Source organism: Lynx canadensis, chromosome D2 (assembly GCF_007474595.2).
Source record: "Lynx canadensis isolate LIC74 chromosome D2, mLynCan4.pri.v2, whole genome shotgun sequence".
In the NCBI taxonomy this organism is placed as follows: Eukaryota; Metazoa; Chordata; class Mammalia; order Carnivora; family Felidae; genus Lynx; species Lynx canadensis.
The window spans coordinates 18,214,693-18,233,936 of NC_044313.2; the positions used below are offsets into that span (position 1 = coordinate 18,214,693).

Genomic DNA, 19,244 nt, shown 5'->3' on the forward strand with positions numbered 1-19,244 from the left:
CTATAAAAATTCTGAGTTTACAAGAAGAAGAGATCCCAAACTAGTTGGAACTCCAGCTTTGAGACCAGTTCAAGCTTCCTTGAGTCACTTGAATCTAGTCTGTTGCTAAATAAACACATACTCCCTGTGATCAGAAATTTGGGAACTAGCTGAATTTCTCAGTTTCTTAACACAGTTGTAAAAGCCCCAACAAACTACAGATCTCAAAACTTCTCAAATACATTAAACATGGAGATACAAACTGATGTGTTTTCAAATTATAAGGCCACTAATTAAGTCTGTACAAGATGAAGGAAGAAAAAGTAGAGCTCTGGCTTTTTCTAGCACATTCTAGCTTCTAAGGATTTGCCAGTTCTCTATGAGGATTGGTTCATTTACTTTTCTTATCGTGTTGACCATGTGCATCATTAAAATCAACGTCTTCTGGATCACTGGGGTGGCAGTATTATCAGGGTGCAGCACCACATGATTCCACGGGCTGTTTTTGCATGTGTGTTTCTGACTTTTGTGTGTGTGTGTGTGTGTGTGTTCCATTCTAATGATCAGAAGTTAATGAGACAAAGACAGATACCTGCTTCACTGTTAAAGTAAAGGCTAAATGAAGTCAGTCCATTTGGTACTGATGATTTCTTAAATCAAGTAGAAAACAAATAGTGAGAGCATCAAGCATCACAAGGTATACGGTAGGATTGGGAACTCCAGAGACCTTGTCACCGATGTCACTCCAGAGTCATGTTGCCAGCAGCAGGTTTCATTTAGGCAGTGCCACAGTAGGAGGTTAATTTATGTTGATGTGAGTTTTATTCTTTTTGTAGCTTTATTCCTTTTTCATCTGTAATTTCTTTGATTTTAGAAATCAACCAAATATAAAAAGAGTCAGTTAATACCTCTATAATGTTTATACATATTGAAGAAACACTATAATAAAAACGAATTAGGTTAGCACTGGGGGCCTCTCAGGAATTATTTTCTTTTATAATACTCAGGTTTAAGCAAAATTATTATATTCCACTCTGATTCCCACATATCATCATTTGAAAGATTGGAACCCCCTGCCTGGTGGCTCAGCCCTGGTTCTTAAATAAGCATTGCACAACATCAGGGACAAAGGCCCCCTCTTGGCAAAATTGGCTATTCCTGTGCATTCTGTACTTAGCACTGACTTGGTGGTTATGCCCTACATTCTCGTCAAAATGTTCAGCTGCACTTGGTTGGGTGTGCTAGTGTTTTAAAATTAGAATGGCTTTCAAAGGAGTCCACTGCAGCCCTGACTTGAGCCTGGGGAAAGGAGACTTCTCGGCCAGCTGCCGGAGAGGGACTGTAGGATCTCAGAGCCACAGGAAGTCACAAAGAGGAAGTAGGGCACCAAAGACAATCACCGAAAGGCGCAAAAATCATTGGAACACGTAATTGGCAAAGCGCTATTCTCCGCTCCTCAACGGTATGTTCTTCTGTTTGTTCTTGTTGGCAGCACAATAAATGGGAGTTTGTCATCGACACAGGAGATGATGTTGGGTGGAGGAGATGCCACTGCCTGCCTGGCGATCCCCTACAACACGGCACAAATCCCCAGCATCACGATGAGGTGATAGAGGACGTCTGGGAACCAGATAGGAAAGCAGACACAAACAGTTTACATGGAGCAAGGACAGTGGCAACAAAGAGTTAACTCAACAGAAGAGGCAACTCGGGGGCATTAAGTAGGTTTACATAGACCGCTGCACATTTTATACAAAATCAGTTTTGTTTATCTTTTGGGGTTTCCGGAGCTTGGTTTTGTCAGTGCAAGGAGCCCGGCAGATTGACCTGGGTAACGGACCTCTGACAGATGGGACTCTGAACATGGATAACAACACAGTGACAGCACATTTCACCATAGGGCTTCACTGTAGAACTTCCTCAAAAATGAGGATCTGGAATTAGAGTCTCAAAAAGTTGGTTTACATGATTTCCGGTAATCGTGAGAGCAAAGTCTACATCTGTGAGTTTGTTAATAATAGAACCGTCTTACCCCATCTCCTCACATAGTTGTTCTCCTTCTCATCATTCGGGTGAGATCTTGGATCTTAGCTGAAACGTTTCTTCTTCTGAGATGCTTCCCTGGCTGCTATCTAAATCACTCCTCTACCCCCACCCCGACGCTTCCCACTAGTGGGAAGGGCAGGGGCTTTGCCCATCTCTCTCTGCAGGAGCACCACTGCCTGGAGGAGTAATCACGGCTGATCTTTACTGGATGTTTGCCGTATGCTGGGCACTGTTTGGTGCCCGTAGCTGTAACATTTAATCCACACAGCAGCTATGTATGATAGGAGCAATTGTTAGCCCAACTTCAAAGAGGAAAATGGGGAGGGGAAGGGTGACTTCATTGCCCACGGTCATTCAGTTAATGAGGGGCAGAGTCATAGCAGGGACTCAGAAATATTTGTGCAAAAAACAGATCATTGAAAACCACCTTCTCTAAATGCAGGAACCCAAGCAAAGCCCCTGGTGATGTTGTGCTGAGAAGCGGGGTCCAATTCTGCCTCGTCCGGTTTAGCCCCAGCCCCACCCTGCCTGCAGAGCTCTGGGGCCGGCTGGAGAGACATCTACCTCCATCCCCCTCTGTCCCATTCAGGTGTGTTTTAAACAGCAAGTTTCAAGTCCTGAAGGTTTTGTTGGGGCCAAAGGTGAGCCTCTTTTAAAACACACGTCTACGTTGTAAAGGCATTACCCATGACGTTTCCCAGAAGTGCCTCTTTTCCTTACCTGAGAAGCTATAGAGACTGGGGAATCCCCTGCCTGTAATGAGTAAAGAGAGAGATACTGAAGGTTTAAGGAAAGGTCATAGAAGGAGCCTCAGAGCGATGCTTCTTAAGTACAAACCTGACCACATCTCCCCCTGATTAAACCAGCAGACTCCCATTGCCTTTAGGACAAAGTTTATAGTGGGTTTCATAAAAGCTTCTTTGAAAGAAGAAGAAAATCATTTTCTCCTTGGCTTTCTCAGGCAGGAGTTGATGAACTTTCTGGAAGGGACCAGAGAGTAAATATTCCAGCTATGCGCCGTATGAACCCTATTGCAACCACCTGATGCTGCCGTTAGAGCATGAAAGCACCTGGAGACAATACCGATATGAACCCACGTGGCTGTGTTCCCATAAAACTTGATAGAAAACTGAAATTTGATTTTTTTGTCATGTATACATGACACGAAACGTCATTCTTTTGATTTGTTTCCAACCCTATAAGAAGGCCATGCCTCGTAGGCCCTAAAACATCAGGCAGCAGCCTGGATTGGGTCCCCGGCCGTAGTTTAGCAACTGTCCTCCAAGGTATGCAGCTACTAGAGGCCCCAGCCTTCCCACAGGCCCTGCTCACCATTCACGTCATACCACTCTTCAGGTTGTCCTGAAGGATTACTGACGGAGGTCTTCCCCCAGCCCTGGATGGGGGTGAATCCCCTTGCTGTGAACTCCCATGGCACCCTGCCTCATCCAGCCCCATTGACAGTCATCTGCCTTTCCCTTGGCATTTAGCAACTCTCTCCTTGCTAGATGTAAGTCCTTGAAGACAAGGGCCATGTGGGTCTCCTTTAATTCTGAAACCCCGGCGCCCAGCCCTGCCCAGGGTCAGCACTGACTGCTCTATGAAGTTTTGTCGACTTGAGCTAGATGTCCCCGGTACATTTCATCGTGTATTATCATTGTCGACCACATGCTCTGCCCGGAAGCTCAGAATTTCCTGATTCCTTGCGGGCATTGGAATTTAGGCTGCAGATAGAGCGTTTCTGGGTCGTTCACAAGCCTCAACTTCTTGGTTTGGCATGAGCTACAGCTTCCCGGCCCCCCAGCTGGGAAGCCTTGAGTTGCAGGTGCAGGTAGTGTCTACAGGCACAACTGGTTTGGCAATTCAGTGAAAATGCTCAAACCGGCTGTGCCTGTGGACGCAGCCCAGAGTGAACTCAACCATTCGGAAAACAGAGAAGCTTACTACGGAGGGAGAGCTCCACTACGAGGACGCCCCCTGTCTGGTCCCGAAGGAGTCGCTTCCGTTTGTCACAAGTCTGGAGACCCAGGAGCAGCAGAGGGGAGGGGTGTGGAGAAGGGGGCCGAGAAATGAACACAGGAGAGAAAAGAGAGAAAGACAAGAGATTAAAAACAGAAGTCACAAACCTGATAGTCAAAATTCCCCAGCCAACAGGTGTTAGTTACCTTATTTGTCCGCTAATATATTTACTTACAACCCAGAGCCATAGAGTCCCTTCTCTAACTTGAGAAGAGGGCAAAGCTTTTCTTTATTAACTCTTCAGGCTGGAAGAAATCCCTCTGGGAGAGGTTGTTGGGTGTGGGAGGAATTGGCAGTTTGTTTTGGTAAGCAAGGCTTTTACCCGCGGTTACTGTCATTGGACACTTGCAAATGTGTTCTGATTCATTTTCTTCTCTTTTTAAATATAGTAGCAATAATTACCCTTTCCTTAACTGTAAAGCATCTCTCTGCTCCCTCCCTTTTATTTGTATTCCTACCTGACCATTTTCCAGCCAAGCAAATCAGTAGAAATAGAGATTACAATCTTATTTTGGTTGGTTACTACAGGCTACATGAGCAGGTGTCCTCTTTAGAAACTCTGTGTTCCTCCTGACTGGGGTCTCTTATCCAAATAGACCAGAGCAGGCAACACTCGGTGATTTAGCACTTTTAGGTCTAAGACAGTGGTTCTCAAACCTGAGCATGCCTCAGAATGGTCTGTTAAAGCACAGGTTTCTAGGCCCACCCAGTGTTTCTGAATCAGGCGGTCTGAGGGACGTGAGGATTTGCCTCCCTAACAAGCTCCCAGGTGACGCCGAGGCTGCCTCGGACCACACTGTGGACAACTGATCTAAGGACCAGTTCACACCTGGCGGCAGCGGTAGAGTGTCTCCCAGCTGAACTTGCTATGCGTGTTGATGGATTCTGCAGCAGCTCCTTGGTGGGTGATGCAGAGGGGAAAGCTGACCCCGGCATGGGCTGCACTGAACGTGGCTGTGAAGCAGGGCGCCACCACCAGGCCCTTCCTCTCCCAAGGTCAGTTCAGCTGTGATGCGTGTCGGGAATTTCCGCGGTATCTCTCTAGTTCAAGTCCCAGAGATGGACCGTTAGGCTGGCCAGGCAAGAGCTAAAAATACCCACCTTTTGACTTCCATCCAGTGCCTACTGCTACCGCCTAGGTTTTGAATTTTCCTTGTGCTTTTAACCGTCTCAAGGTATTTCCATGTCTGTCGTTGTACTCATTTTCCCTAACACAGCTCTCTGAAGAGGGAAGGGCCACCATGACTTATCACCACTGTCTTTAAAGATGAGAAAACCAGGCTCCAGAGATTGACATGTGCTAGACCATGTAGCTTGTTGGTGGCAAGGCAGACAGAGCCGGAACGTCTGCCCCCATACCCAGTGCCCTTTCTTCCAGAATGCCCTCAGCACATGCGTACATTGGTCTGGTTATGATTCCCAGCTAAAAATACAACTTCTCAAATTCCGCCCCACCCCCACCTCTGGTCACATCTCTTTCTGGAGAGAGGTGGCTCACCACTGGGCAGGAGAGCTTCTCACTGTCACAGATGAATGTCTCACAGTGTAACCAAACCTTGGAGAGTTTGGGGATGTTCTGGAACCGGAAAGCGTTGAATTGGAAGGTGGCTCTGTGATCTTTCCCATTCTCATGTACAAGGACTGTTTCATCTGTGGGGCAGCTGGAGCAGATGGGACAGGGGGAGAGAAAAAATTTACCTCATGAACTCCAGCAAAGTCTTCTGAGGTAAATTCACAGACAACAGCAACACTCCCTTGAGCTTCTATACAGTACGTTATCCTCACAAAGCTCTTTGACTGGCAGCACCTTCCTTACCCTCATAATATGAGGTCAAGTTGAGGAGCTATGGGATGGGTGTGCTGGTCCTCATTCCATAGGGTGGAGAGGAGTGAGAAGCTGCATACCTGGTAAGTCACCATACCTCTGTCCCCAAGAAGGGAAATCCTTGAGAGATGAAGTTGACTGAAGGACTGGGACATGTACAGACTCCCAGTATATGTACAAGATAAAGACACTGGTGCTGAGAAAAGTATTCCCAAAGTACTACCATAGCCACCTAAGCCAGTCTACCCAACATACTTCTCTGTGTACATTGTGAGGGTTTGCCACTGGGAATTTGAATTTATGTTATATTATTTAAATTCTGCATTATATCGTTACCTTTGTAAGAATTTGGTCATGTTTCTGATATTGGCATAGGAAAAAAATGACTGGAAGGATACCATCTAAATATTAACACTGGCTATAATGGAGTGGTAGAATTATGGACAGGTTTTGCTTTCTTCTTATATCTTTATATATTTTCCAAATTCTCTGCATGAAAATGTAATATTTGGGAAATTCCAAAGTCCCAAAGATAATCATTGCAATAGAAGAAAGAATAATGACACAGATGGGCATTTTTCAAATTGCCCAAAAGTCAATGACTCTCACTTGGGGGCCATTTTGCGCTCTGAAGACATTTAACATTGTGGTTGTCATGATAGGGAGACGGTGGGTACACAGGTAGTAAGTAGAGGCCAGGGACGCTGCACATCACTGTACAATGCACAGGACAGCACCCCGCCCAACAAAGAATGATCCAGCCCAAAATGTCAATGGTATTGAGACTGTACTTGGTTTAAGCAAAATGCTTTTTCACTTACCGAACACATGCTGCTTCCCCATTTAAGTGCCGGATGTTCAACAATGTGTTGGGAACAGACACATTCTTGGGAATGTACAGTGAGGCCCGCATGAGCTTTGGGAATTGTTGTCTTTAGGTGACAAGGAACACCAGAGTCTGTCCTCTGTGGAAAATGGTCTATGGGCCCAAAAGCTTAAGACCAGTGGATAAACACCACAGTGGACCCCAAAGTTAATGCCTCTCCCAGAACATCTCTCTGACTCCATTGTCAATCCAACTCAGTGTACATATACCAGAGATCCACCCAGCTACCTCAGAGCCTTCGAGATATGCCCTCCTCCATCCATTCCATCCAAACCAGACATCAGGGGGCAAATTAGAGGTAGGACTGAAGGAATGTCAACTCCGTGAGTTAGTGATTGAGATGAGAAGTGACAGTGTGCCTCATATCTGGACCAGGGGTCAGAAGCCGGGCCGTGTTTGTGGTGACCTCTGAGTCATGACAGAGCTGGAGGCATTTTCCGAGTTGTGAAACAAGACCTTGAAGGATCATTTGTTCAATAAACCTGAGATCCTTGTACGAACTCAAGACGTGAGTCCTTAAAATAGCTCTTTGCAGCTGGAGTGACACCATGCCAGTGGAAAACAATGTAAGCAGAGCTTTGTTGGGGGTGGGGAGGAGGCAAGTCCTGGGCAGGCTTAGATGTCTTGGCTCTGCCGCCTCTTGGCATTGGCTGTGGCACCTGCCCCTCTGTGACAGACATCTTGGGAAGACAGGACGCCCAAGGGAAGCTGTGACAACATCACCACAGGAGCCCCCTTCCCCACATAGGATCAAAATTCCCAATAATATATCTCTTCTAATCTCTCCGGGCACTCTTGAAAACTGGGTTTTCCTCGAAAAGGGCCCAGTGGAAACCTAAAGCATCTGGGAGATTATGGGAGTGGACTTTCTCATTCCTCCCCTTGGCACTGTTTTTTTGTGCCAGTATCTCCAACCTCAAGGGGCCATTTCAGCCAAGCGAATATGGAACTAGATTAGGGCTTCTTCAGTGGACTCTGCTTACATGCAGGTTCCCAGGGTTTGCCAGGAACCCTCTGACGGGGTAGGTTAACTATGTGCCTGCATGTGTAACAGGCACCCAGGGTGTGTAATTCCCGTGCACACACAGTCTGAGCACTGCCGGTATAGACTTCCACAAGGGCACAAGCCTTCCCTTTTTCCTGCTATTTTACCCATCGTTAGCTGGGAGTCGCAGTACCAGAATGATCTGCAGGGAGATGTTTCCATGGTACGCCAGAAACCTTTACCCCCGTGTGGCCATTTCCTGAGAGAGGTTTCAGTGCCTGATCATAATTTCAGGTCCCTGTAGGCCAAGAATTTATTTCACAATCTCCCTGAAATCATTTGATTACACCATTGTCCACAGAACCTAAATGAATCATTCAGTGACAGGTGTGACATCCAAATTAAGCTCCCATCTCTGCAGAAAGATTTCTGGGTTGTGTAGATGTGATTCTGCTGGCCTGTCCTACCTACACTGCTCAGGAAATAATGCTGCGTGAGTTTGAAACCCAGATCATCCGTTCCCTTAGTGACTCTGGACTTAGGCAAGTTTCTGAAGCCTTCTCTATCGCTGATACTTCTCATCTGTAATATAGTGCTTATTATACTACCTACTATATACTACCTACTATATTATACTCCCCCTACTATATGGGGGGGGTGCTGATGAGATTAATTATATACTTTTAGAGAGAGGGAGAAAGAGAGAGAGTTGGGGGAGGGAAAAAAGAGAGGGAGAAAGAGAATTTCAAGCAGGCTCCACGCCCAATGCAGAGCCCGACACAGGGCTGGATCTCAGAACTGTGATACCATGACCTGAGCTGAGATCAAGAGTCGCTTCACTGACTGAGCCACCCGGGCGCCACTGATGAAATTTAACTAAATTAATATTTATAGAGCACCTATCTAGAACATGTTGGTCTGTTGTAAGTGCTGTATAATTTTAGGTGAGTAAAAATGAATAAAGGCCCAAGGTAAGGTGGCTCCACCCTTGTTGTCTAATTATTTTTGTCCGGAGCCCCAATATGGACTTAGCTCAGATGGGTTCCAGCAACAACATGGACGTGCCTGCCTGCTTGGGTTTGGGGAACGGTCTCTTCTGTATTTACTGTTCTTTGTGTGGCTGTTGCCCACATCTCTAGTCTAGCTCAATCTGTCCTCTGTTTTTCAAAGCTACAATTTAAGTGTTTCTAGACAATTACCATCTCAAGCTCAACATGACATCCCTGAAGTCAAGGAGAATCAAACACCCTTAGCCAGAAATCTTCTTCCCTAGCAACAAACAGCAACATTCCTCACATTCACAACCCAGAGGTTTGATGTCCCATATTTCTCAGGCTTTTTGCCCCATCCTTCTCTCCACCCCATATCCAATGGTTGCTAAATTTTGATCACTTCTCCCTCCTTTGGATGACCTTCTATTCACTTGGCTATGCCTCAGTTTGGGCCACGGCCTCTAATATGGTCTTTCTACCTCCCATGTCCTGCTTCTAAACCATCCTGTGGATGACTTCCAGAATCATCTTTCTATTGTACAATTCCCATACTTTTGTCCTCTACTCAAAAATGTTAAGAACTCTTCATTATCTACTGAATTAATAATAAAAATCGACAATATTATTTAAATTGATTGGATACTGACTAGGTATTACATGCTAAATTTTTTACATGGATATCTAATTGAGTCCTCACCAGGGTTCTGGTGTCAGACTAATTGGATTTGAACCCACTTTGCAATAAACACACACACACACACACACACACCACACACCACACACACTATGTTATATAACTTATATTACTTAACACCTCCTGTGACTCAGTTTTCTTTCTTTTTTTTTTTTCCAACGTTTTTTTTTTTTATTTATTTTTGGGACAGAGAGAGACAGAGCATGAACGGGGGAGGGCAGAGAGAGAGGGGGACACAGAATCGGAAACAGGCTCCAGGCTCTGAGCCATCAGCCCAGAGCCCGACGCGGGGCTCGAACCCACGGACCGTGAGATCGTGACCTGGCTGAAGTCGGACGCTTAACCGACTGCGCCACCCAGGCGCCCCATCAGTTTTCTCACCAGAACAATGGGAATGGTAGGTAATAACCACTACCTCTTGCAAGACAAATGAGTTAATACATAATAAAGCTCTCAGAACAGTACCTGGTACCCAGAAAGCACTATATAAAAGTTTGCTAGCATCAATACTCAGTGCAGAAACACAAGGTGTCACTAATGTGACCCTAAGAAGCTCTCCCTTTTCCTCCCCAGCTATTCCAAGCCAAAGTAGCCTTGGTCTACCTGGTGCCCTTCTCGGCACTGTTCTCAAGGGAGTGGTACTCACCCCTTATTGATCAGCTGCCATTGCAAAGGATACATGAAATCAGCCGATGGTGTGGCCCAGCAGCTATTCAAAACCACTTTAAACCTGGAAATGAAAAAAAAGGTATCCCTCTGAACCAGAGAGTTGTATGCCTAGAACATCTTGGCTGATCTTTTTTCTTTTCTTTGTATTTAAAAATATAAACATGGAGGAAATATACTTACCTAATGCTCAACCCCTTGGCTTCTACTCCCGCAAACAGATCTGAACCGATTTCAGATGTCTCCAGGACAAAAAGGGGCTTCCTTCTTAGTGGAGAACTTGGCATTCTTTAGAAGGAAATTGACACGGGGCATTAGAACCTCTCAGACTGAGCAATTGAGCATGACAGGAACAGATGAATTGGGGCGGAGTGGGGGTGGGAGTTCCCCAAAAGGCACAGGCACATGAGACCACAGGGAGACCCTCCAGGACTAGAGAAGGTGTACCTCCTAGGATGCTGGTACCATCTTAGAAAGGATGAGGCTATCACATCTCTGGCTTTGCTGGTCACAATGAGACACACATACTGTATGTCTCATCTATGCCGATGAGGAACAAGATTGGCTGATGGAAAAAAGGTAGAATCCAAGAATGCTGAAGCACTGAGCTTTACTTAATCACCCACGCGAATAGGGATGAAACACATGCAACCCCACTTTGCTCTCGCTCACCTTGACTATCTACCGAGCAGATTCTAGCGTGGGTCAGAAAGCATATGATCTGATTCCAGTACAGTTAACAACAGTGGCGATAACAACAACCTACTGATTACCTACTAAGTGTCAGCGCTGCTCTCCATATTGGGATAGTCTTTCATAGAGATGTATCTGAGAACAAAGCAAAGATCTCTGTCTCTAACCACCTGACTTTCTAGCAAGGGATGCAGACAATAGACAGCAGGTAAGTAAATTACATAATATGCTAGAATAGAATATAATACCTTATATAGAAAAACTATATGTGTGTGTGTGTGGTTATCACTTCCTCAGGAAGTTCTGGGTGAGTTAAGAAAAATAGTAGGGTGTCCAAATGACTTACCCAAAGGAGACTGACTTCTCCATTCATTGCCCTGGTTTCATTCAACTTTAGTAGCAACCTTTAACTACTCTCTGAGTTTAGCCTCCAGAGACAAAAGCCTTCTGACAGAAGCACAAGGATCCTGGGATAATTCTAGTGCCCACTACTACCTTACAGGCAAATCAGGCTTTTGGGCCTCAGTTTCCCCATCTGCAAAATGGGAACGTCCTGTGCCTTCATCAGCCTTGCAGAAATATTTTTATGATGGTGATTTTATGTAATAGAAGTATAAAGCCTAAGCCAGGATACTAGTTAAAAGATTGACTTTCAAGGACTTGGAGGTAAATAGTGGCAGCAAGGATATAGTTAAAATGGACTCTAACCCCTAAGGGTCAAATTCAGGCATTTGCTGAGAGGTCTTAGATTCATCTTCCAGGGGTCCTTCATTTTTAACTGATTTCAGGTCCAGCTAGGGCTCCCTGACTCAGTCACCTAGAAATCAGTTCTTTTCTTTCAGTCAACCCCCTGCACCACTCAGATGGTTGCAATAATTAAACAATAACATTCTTAATCATAAGTGATTTACCAGCATAATATGTAGGTAAAGTGGCAGATTGACAATGGCCGTTCCCATTTATTGTTAGTTTCTGGGGTCTGTCATGTTTCAAGAGACTGCTTACAAATGTTGGACCTAACCTGGGGACCACAGTGAAGTCCCCAATGTAGCCACTGGTGCTTCTCCCACCCCATCTCCCAGCGATCATCCCACAGGGTATCAGGGTATTGGAATATGCCTCTACTTGCAGAGGAGCTAGTGTGTTTCTGTTACAAAGTGGAGAAAAGAATCTGCACCATTAATTCCATTTCTGAAACAAAGCACTTTTAATGGTCAGTTTCTCCACTTCTCACCCTACAGCTGAGGCAATTATCACTGTGATCTCCTCCTACTTTCTTTAGAACATGAGTTAGGGACCTATTCCAGATAGCTTCATCCTATAATACTCAGACTGTATGTTCTGGGCATTCCTGGAAGCACAGAACACCACATAAATTACCCATTCGCTGAACAGGATGGAAGAACACCTTGAAAAATCATGCCCTCCAGTCCTTTCACTTGGCAGAAAGATTGAGTCACAACTGGCTATTGACACGGTTAGGATGGGTACATCTGGCTTAATGGCAGTCTCGTGGGCAAGATCTGAGAGTTGCTGTTGCTTACAAGCTCAGTGTGAGATAGAAATGAAAGAAACTGTGCAAAGCTAATATCCCAGAACATGTTCCTAGAATCTTTCAGAACTGAGAAGGTCACCTCTGACCTGCTGTGCCCTGCATAGGTCGGAAAAGGTCTAGAATATAAGATTTCAATTCCGGGCTCCACTTTTTAATAAGGGCACTGGCCAAGTGGATCGTTCTTAGAGAAGAAGGAGGAAGAGGATGGTAGAGCACCAATGGTGGAGAGATATTGGGGTAGGCAAGTCTAAGAGAGTTGAAGGGCCGTCGGCAACATCACGACTGAGATTATTTCAGAAGACAGAACCACAAGCAATGGCTATAGTTTCAGGATGTCATATCTAAAATGCTGATCTAAATGGGAAGGGTCAACTTGCCCCTGTCCCTGAAAGAGGTGGGAGCCCACCCCTTAGCAATCTTGCAGAAGGGCTTTGGACTTTGGGTGCAAAGTCAAGGTTGATCATCTCTTAGATTGTTCTGACTTTGGGAAGTCTATGAATTTGACCTCTATGGCTTGCACTTGTTCCATCCCATGCCTTTTTACTGGTCTCTGTCTAACTAGGAAGAAAGGTCAATACTATTTCGATCAAATAAGTCAACCTAGCCCCATACTGACATTGACGGCATAAAGGCAGCAACACTCTAATGGTGACTGCCGGTGCTAGGAGCTCTCAGAGTTTCCACTTTAAATGGGGTCCCAGGGGCGCCTGGGTGGCGCAGTCGGTAGCGTCCGACTTCAGCCAGGTCACGATCTCACGGTCCGTGGGTTCGAGCCCCGCGTCGGGCTCTGGGCTGATGGCTCAGAGCCTGGAGCCTGTTTCCGATTCTGTGTCTCCCTCTCTCTCTGCCCCTCCCCCGTTCATGCTCTGTCTCTCTCTGTCCCAAAAATAAATAAACGTTGAAAAAAAAATTTTTTTAAATGGGGTCCCAGGCCCCAATCATGAAAGTAGCCCTAATTGGCTACTTTCACAGGCACCTACCTTGTGTCAGGTACTATGGTAAGTGCTTCATAAGAATAATTTTATTTAATCCTCATAATAGACATATGGGGTAAGTGCTATTATTAGTTTTATTTAGCAAAGGCATAGATGAAGGCCTAAAGAGGTTCACTAACTTACCCAAGGTCACACAAATAATAAATGGTAGAACTAGACTTTAAACCAGTGGGTCAATGACAGACTATTTTCTTAAGCACAGTGGTAGTCTACTTCTGCAAGCTGACTACCTTCCTTTATTTTGAATTGGGGGCCAAAATAACTTCTCATTGAGAACACCAACTATGGCCTGTTGGCAGGAGTGAGTGGGAGGGGGTAGAGAGAAGAGAGAAGCATGTTGAGTAGAACTGGTGGTTTTGGAGCCCAGCATTTAGAGCCCTTGGAATCCTAAGCAATTGGCGGTGCATTGATCCTTTGTGCAATCTAGGGCACAGCTCAGTCTCTGGTAATTTGATGGAAATGTATGCAGGGAGCAGCTGTTGCTTCAGAAACACACAAGAATGCTCTCAAAGCGGAAGAAGGGAGGAGAAGAAAAATACCAGCCGCATGGGTCAGGCATAGGAAACCCAGACTATGGTAGGAATACTAATCAGTACAAAAGTTTCTGTTGCAACATCTGACTCCCTCTTTGCTGAAGTCCGTTTGTCCTATAAAGGTCTTAATGGGCCCCAGGAGATGCCTTAGCTTCACTTTTAGAACAGCTCAAGGAAATGTCCTGTTATGTCTGTCTATCCAGCCCAGAGTATGGTCTGGGTGATGAAGAGGATATGACATTTAATTTTTTTTTTCTTAAAAAAGAATAGGTTCCTTCCAGTTCTAAAATTGGATTTTTATGTCTGAAACAGCCTAACATGGTTGATGGTGAGAGATGATTTTTGATAATCCTAGTGCCTTTCTATTGCTAATTTCATAAAATCTTTATAGGATCATATCCATAATTTTATCTGGTTAAAGTAATAATCATGCACATCAGGACAGGGACTCAGTAGGAAAGACAGACTGTCACCATGATACCCCCTGAGACTGTTGTTGATGAGTAAGCCTGTTTTTCTCTCTGGACAACCTTCATCAGTTACTCAATGTTGTTGCTACCTTTTCATGCCCCTGCCAGTCCACACTGCATTAACTCTCCTGATTATAGGTACAGGAGCTAATGGGATTTCTTTTTTTGGGACTTAACCACTAGTGGTTTGTGGTCAGGGGCAGATCTAGGTTCTTTGGGACCTCAAAGCTTATATAATTTAGAGAGTCCTTTCTAATAAAAGGAATCAAAATTTTGCATATGAAATGAGGCCCGGGGCCTTAAAGGAAGCCAGTGCAAGAGAGAGGTCATGAAACTTAAGTTCTATCCCCTTCATAGGAAGTAAGCCTCAGAAAGCAGTGCTAAGAGAGATCCATATGCTAGACTGGGCACTGCTCTGAAGTACCTGCGGGATTGTGGGCACATCATTTCTTCCTTCTGGGCTTCAGATCTCTATCTGTAAAATGGGCCAAGTGACTCTAGGATCCCTCCTAGAGGATCTCTCACCTTCTGAGTTCAGCTGGATTGGTGGCTTCCAGGCAGGCGGTAAAACAAGTTCAAAGAGTTCAAGGTCAGTGGAGTTCCAGGTAATAGAGTCATTTCTTTTGTGAAATGAATAGATTGGGCGTGATGGCTTCTAAAGATATCTCTCAGTTCTAATGTTGTATGTAAAAGTTTCTATTTCTGCCTGCATCTTCCTCCAGCCAGCTGGAGTGTCACTATAAGTATGCTTCCTCATTGGAAGCTACAGGTTTAAAAAACAAAACACCCCTTCTAAACAGGAGGGCAGCTGGGCTAATGGCCACTGCATATTTAGTTTTATTTTGAGAGACCAAATTATGCCTTGAACTTCAATGTCAACATAGGCAGTGTGCCCAAATTAGACCAAGAGGAAGCCCACTATCCGAAGGGCTTTGGATACCAAAGAACTAGGCAGCAGAGGGCAACCCCATCCTCTCTCCTTATCCCTGTCCCGGGTAGGAAGGTCACTACTCTGTGCCAAAAGCTTTAACAAGAGCTGGATACTAATATAAATCTCTGGAGTGGATTGCGGTGGAAACTAATCTTGCCTAAGGGTTAGATGTTGGCTGACTTACTGCCTATTGACCTTTGGCCACTCACGGGATTTCTCTTGCCTCAGTTTTCTCAAAATCTGGGAAGGGTAACTTTATAGCTCTATAGCACCTCTCTCAGCTCCTCTATCCAGGCTATGAATCTACCTTTCTGTGGCATCTAGTCTTTGAAGAGATTTAGAACTAGACCAAAGCTTGTCTCTTCATTTCAATTCAAGAATGGGGTTCTGCATAGAGCTTAAGGAAAAGCAAACTTGGAGGAATTATCCTGTCATCTCCTGGAAAGGCCACAGGGCACTAATGAGAACCTGGAGACCACTTACAGTGTAGAAGTTGAGAGACAATTGGCTTTCAAATGTGCCCATGCTCCCGTTCTTCACGTGAACAGTGGCCACTCTGAAAAGGGGAGAGAATTTTGCATAAGGACTGAAACATGCCTGATTGACAGGGACTGCAGAACACACACAAGGCAGCCAGCCCTCCACTCTCAGAGTGACTTACCTCTGGTCAAAGGCAGCCTGGTTCACCAAGTAGGTGGAGTGGTAGGTGCAGGAGAAGGAGTAGTTCACGGGCTGGTTCTTTACGATTACTGTGCTGTCATTGGAAACGATGTGGCTGTAGAAGTGATAGATGGGGGGCTTGTACTGGAGAAAGGAAGAAGGCAGTTAGGGTGGCCCTGGACCCCATGATGAGAATGAGGGTTCTGGAAAAAGTGATAGAAGATGGTCAGACCAATAGGAAGACATCAGTGTCTGCCAGTCATTGACGTCCGTGCCTACTCTTTTGGATGTGGGTTGACTGATAATGTTTGTAAAGAGTTCTTGAATACGTTCAGCTAAAATTGTTTAAAATAATCTGGGTTGAATGTTGTACACTTACAAGAAACCCATATAGCCATTGGGCTTCTGACCAAGAAGAACTGGCCAAAGAATCTGTTTCCCAGCATCACCTTTTTATCCATTTCCCCCATCCAAGTAATCTTGCATGAATGCCTTCACTCATCTCCCACTTCTAGAACGTTATTATCTCGTGCGTTGCTTTTTCCTTCTGCCAATAATAAGTACTATTTCTGCGACTTTTTCCTCTGACTTGTTGAACTCCAAGATCACAGAATATTGAAGCTGGGATAGATCTCGAACATCCATGTGAGAGGTGACCTGCCTAAGACCACACAGATGATTTCTAGCTCATTCTTTCAGGATACTCAAAGACATGATGTTTCTGTTAATCATGCCCATGACTCTCTGAATTCCTGAACCCTTGCGGGGCCTTTAGGAAGAGGAAGTGGCCCTGGGTGCTCTTTGCTCTCATTTGCTGAGACCTTATTTATGTACAATCTTGTGCAGTCAAGGCAGTAGGAATGCTAGGGGTCAGCAGTGGCGCAGTCTCCCTTCGTGACTACACCCCAACTGGTTCTGTGGCCCTCAACTAGTGACTTTATTGGGAGGTTTCCAATGTCTCCTCTATCATCTAAGGATATTTGGCAAGAGGGGGTCTGTGGTTCCTTTTAACTCTGATTACCTGCTCCGGGTGCTTCATGAGACCCAACTATGAACTATGTTACACTTTGGTTACTTCTTTAAAATGCGCTTCTATTAGTCTCTTTCATCACCACTTCAAAGTCTCAGGCAGAGGATGCCTCACCATCCGGCCGGGGAGGATGGCGCCTCGTGAGCACATGCTCAGAACTCAAAGCAGGGTGGACATAGGAAATGTACACTGTTCTACTCACAGAAGGTTGCCTACATTGCTCAGACAACAAATTAGGAGAATAAACTTTATCTTATTTTGGGGGCCTAGTTTTCTTAGCAACGGTTCATTGTGTGGCCTGGACTTACCTCGGACTGGGTCCCACAATAGGACTTGTTTTTAGGCGACAAATCTGGGATCACAAATTGATAGTAACCTCCTTCATGGACCCCATTGTAACACAGCCCGCCAAGCGCCAGCTGATGCACTTCCCAGCCGTAAGGACACTCGGGGATTTTGGTGATGATGGTTTTGGGATAACAAAACACAAGAATGACATCTAGAAAGAGGATACACATGGTTTGAAATCAGATACGGTGATCATATCAATCTACATAAAGAACAGCAGGTTCTAGCCACACCTGAACATGCAAAAGAGTTGGTTAGAAACATTTTCCTCATTATCCTTCATGAGCTGTGATGAACGCTTTCCCAAAACCTCGGGACTCAAAATTAGTCCCCTTTTAAGCTTTGATCTATTTTAAAGAATATATCTGTGAAACCAGACTGAATGGATTAGAAATATATATAAATTTAGAAATATATACAAATTTCCATGGCCATGAAAGTGAGCATGTAACTTAAAATTTTTTAAAATGTCCATTTCATGCATAACATCATGAAACACTATTTTATAGCACAGAAGTTCAATAGTCAAATAGAAAGCAGAAAAACAGTGGTGATTTTATATCTATCCATCTATCTACCTATCTATCTATCTATCTATCTATCTACCTATCTACTCATCCATCCATCTATCCATTCATCCATCTATCCATCCATCTAGGATTCTCTAATTTTAAAAAAGTCTATGTTTATCCAATACATTTTCACTTCCTATGGGAAAAATCTCATTGGCACTGGAGTGCTTAACAGCTTCTACTTGACCATGATATTGAATTTTGATAACAAGATAAACACAGAGCTCTGAACTTTGCAAAGAAAAGCTTCAGGAAACTTTCCAGAAAGATGGACGGGCACCGGGGCATACCTGCTTTATTGGAGTGCAAGATCTTGCAGAGGCTTCTGCAAAGACAGCCAACAGGACAAAGGCCCTCATCACCATTGCTTCTCAGAACACACTCTCTGCCAGGCGGCCAAACCAAGCTGGCCAAATGTTCACAGTCCTGCCAGAGCCCGAGCCTCGATCACTCTAGGTCAGAAACATGAGCGAGAAGTTAAAATCAAGGGTGAAAATCAAGCAGCACGCACCGTTGGGGGAAATTTCCAAGAGAGATCAATAATTCTGTCCCTCTTTCTTAATGGTTCCTTGTCTGTGCTGAGAGGCAGAAAGTGGGGCTCATACCACCGGGGACGTCAATGACACATGCGGTTGCTTATGTTTCTGACTGTTTCATTCTCTCTGGACTGTAGAGGCTGTCTCCCAGATGCTCCCCAAATCTCCGGCTTCAGTCCTAGCTCGACTTTATATCAGCTGAGGGTGTAAAAGAAACCGGCTCCAGATAAATCACAATGAACACTCATTATCCACTGTGGAGGGAAATAAAAGGGAACCTTGCACAATAATCCGATAGGAAGCTCAGTTACAGCTGCTTGAATCTAATTTATTTTACTTCACAGAGTTGTGAAATTTTTTTTTTTAAACTGCTTCAACCAGGATTGGAATAAAAAGTTGAATTTTTCCCCCTCATACAAAAAATAACTGTGATTGGAGGCAAATTGATTTCTGTACAGTTCCAGGTGACAATTTTCTTTCTTTACGTCTTGCTTTCTTACATTCTTGTTTTTATGTGTAGGCTGTCTCAACTTTAAAGAGGACCCAAGTTCAGCTGTGTTAGACCCGCTACTCAAACAAAAATACGTTGTTTGTGTTAACGCAAACATGTGAAGGGTTTTTTTCCCCCCTCTGATATTTTTTTAATATTTACTTATTTATTTTGAGAGAGTGGCAGAGAGAGGAGAGAGAAAATCCCAATCAGGCTCCATGCTGTCAGTGCAGAGCCCGATGCGGGGCTCAACCTCACGAACTGTGAGATCATGACCTGAGCTGAAATCGAGTCGGACGCTCAACTGAGACACCCAGGCGTCCCTCCCCTCTAATATTT

General features: G+C 44.8%; 1 protein-coding gene across 1 annotated transcript; it reads right to left on the reverse strand.

The window, feature by feature from the left end:
• Positions 1-958: 958 nt before the first annotated feature.
• On the reverse strand, positions 959-18,244 carry TECTB (tectorin beta). The gene is given in 11 exon segments (XM_030335230.1): positions 959-1,599; positions 2,746-2,778; positions 3,970-4,042; positions 5,543-5,705; positions 10,073-10,156; positions 10,276-10,346; positions 10,348-10,380; positions 15,753-15,825; positions 15,931-16,073; positions 17,268-17,458; positions 18,160-18,244. Coding segments are annotated over 11 exon segments (999 nt in total). The 3' UTR covers positions 959-1,549.
• Between the last annotated feature and the right edge of the window lie 1,000 nt (positions 18,245-19,244).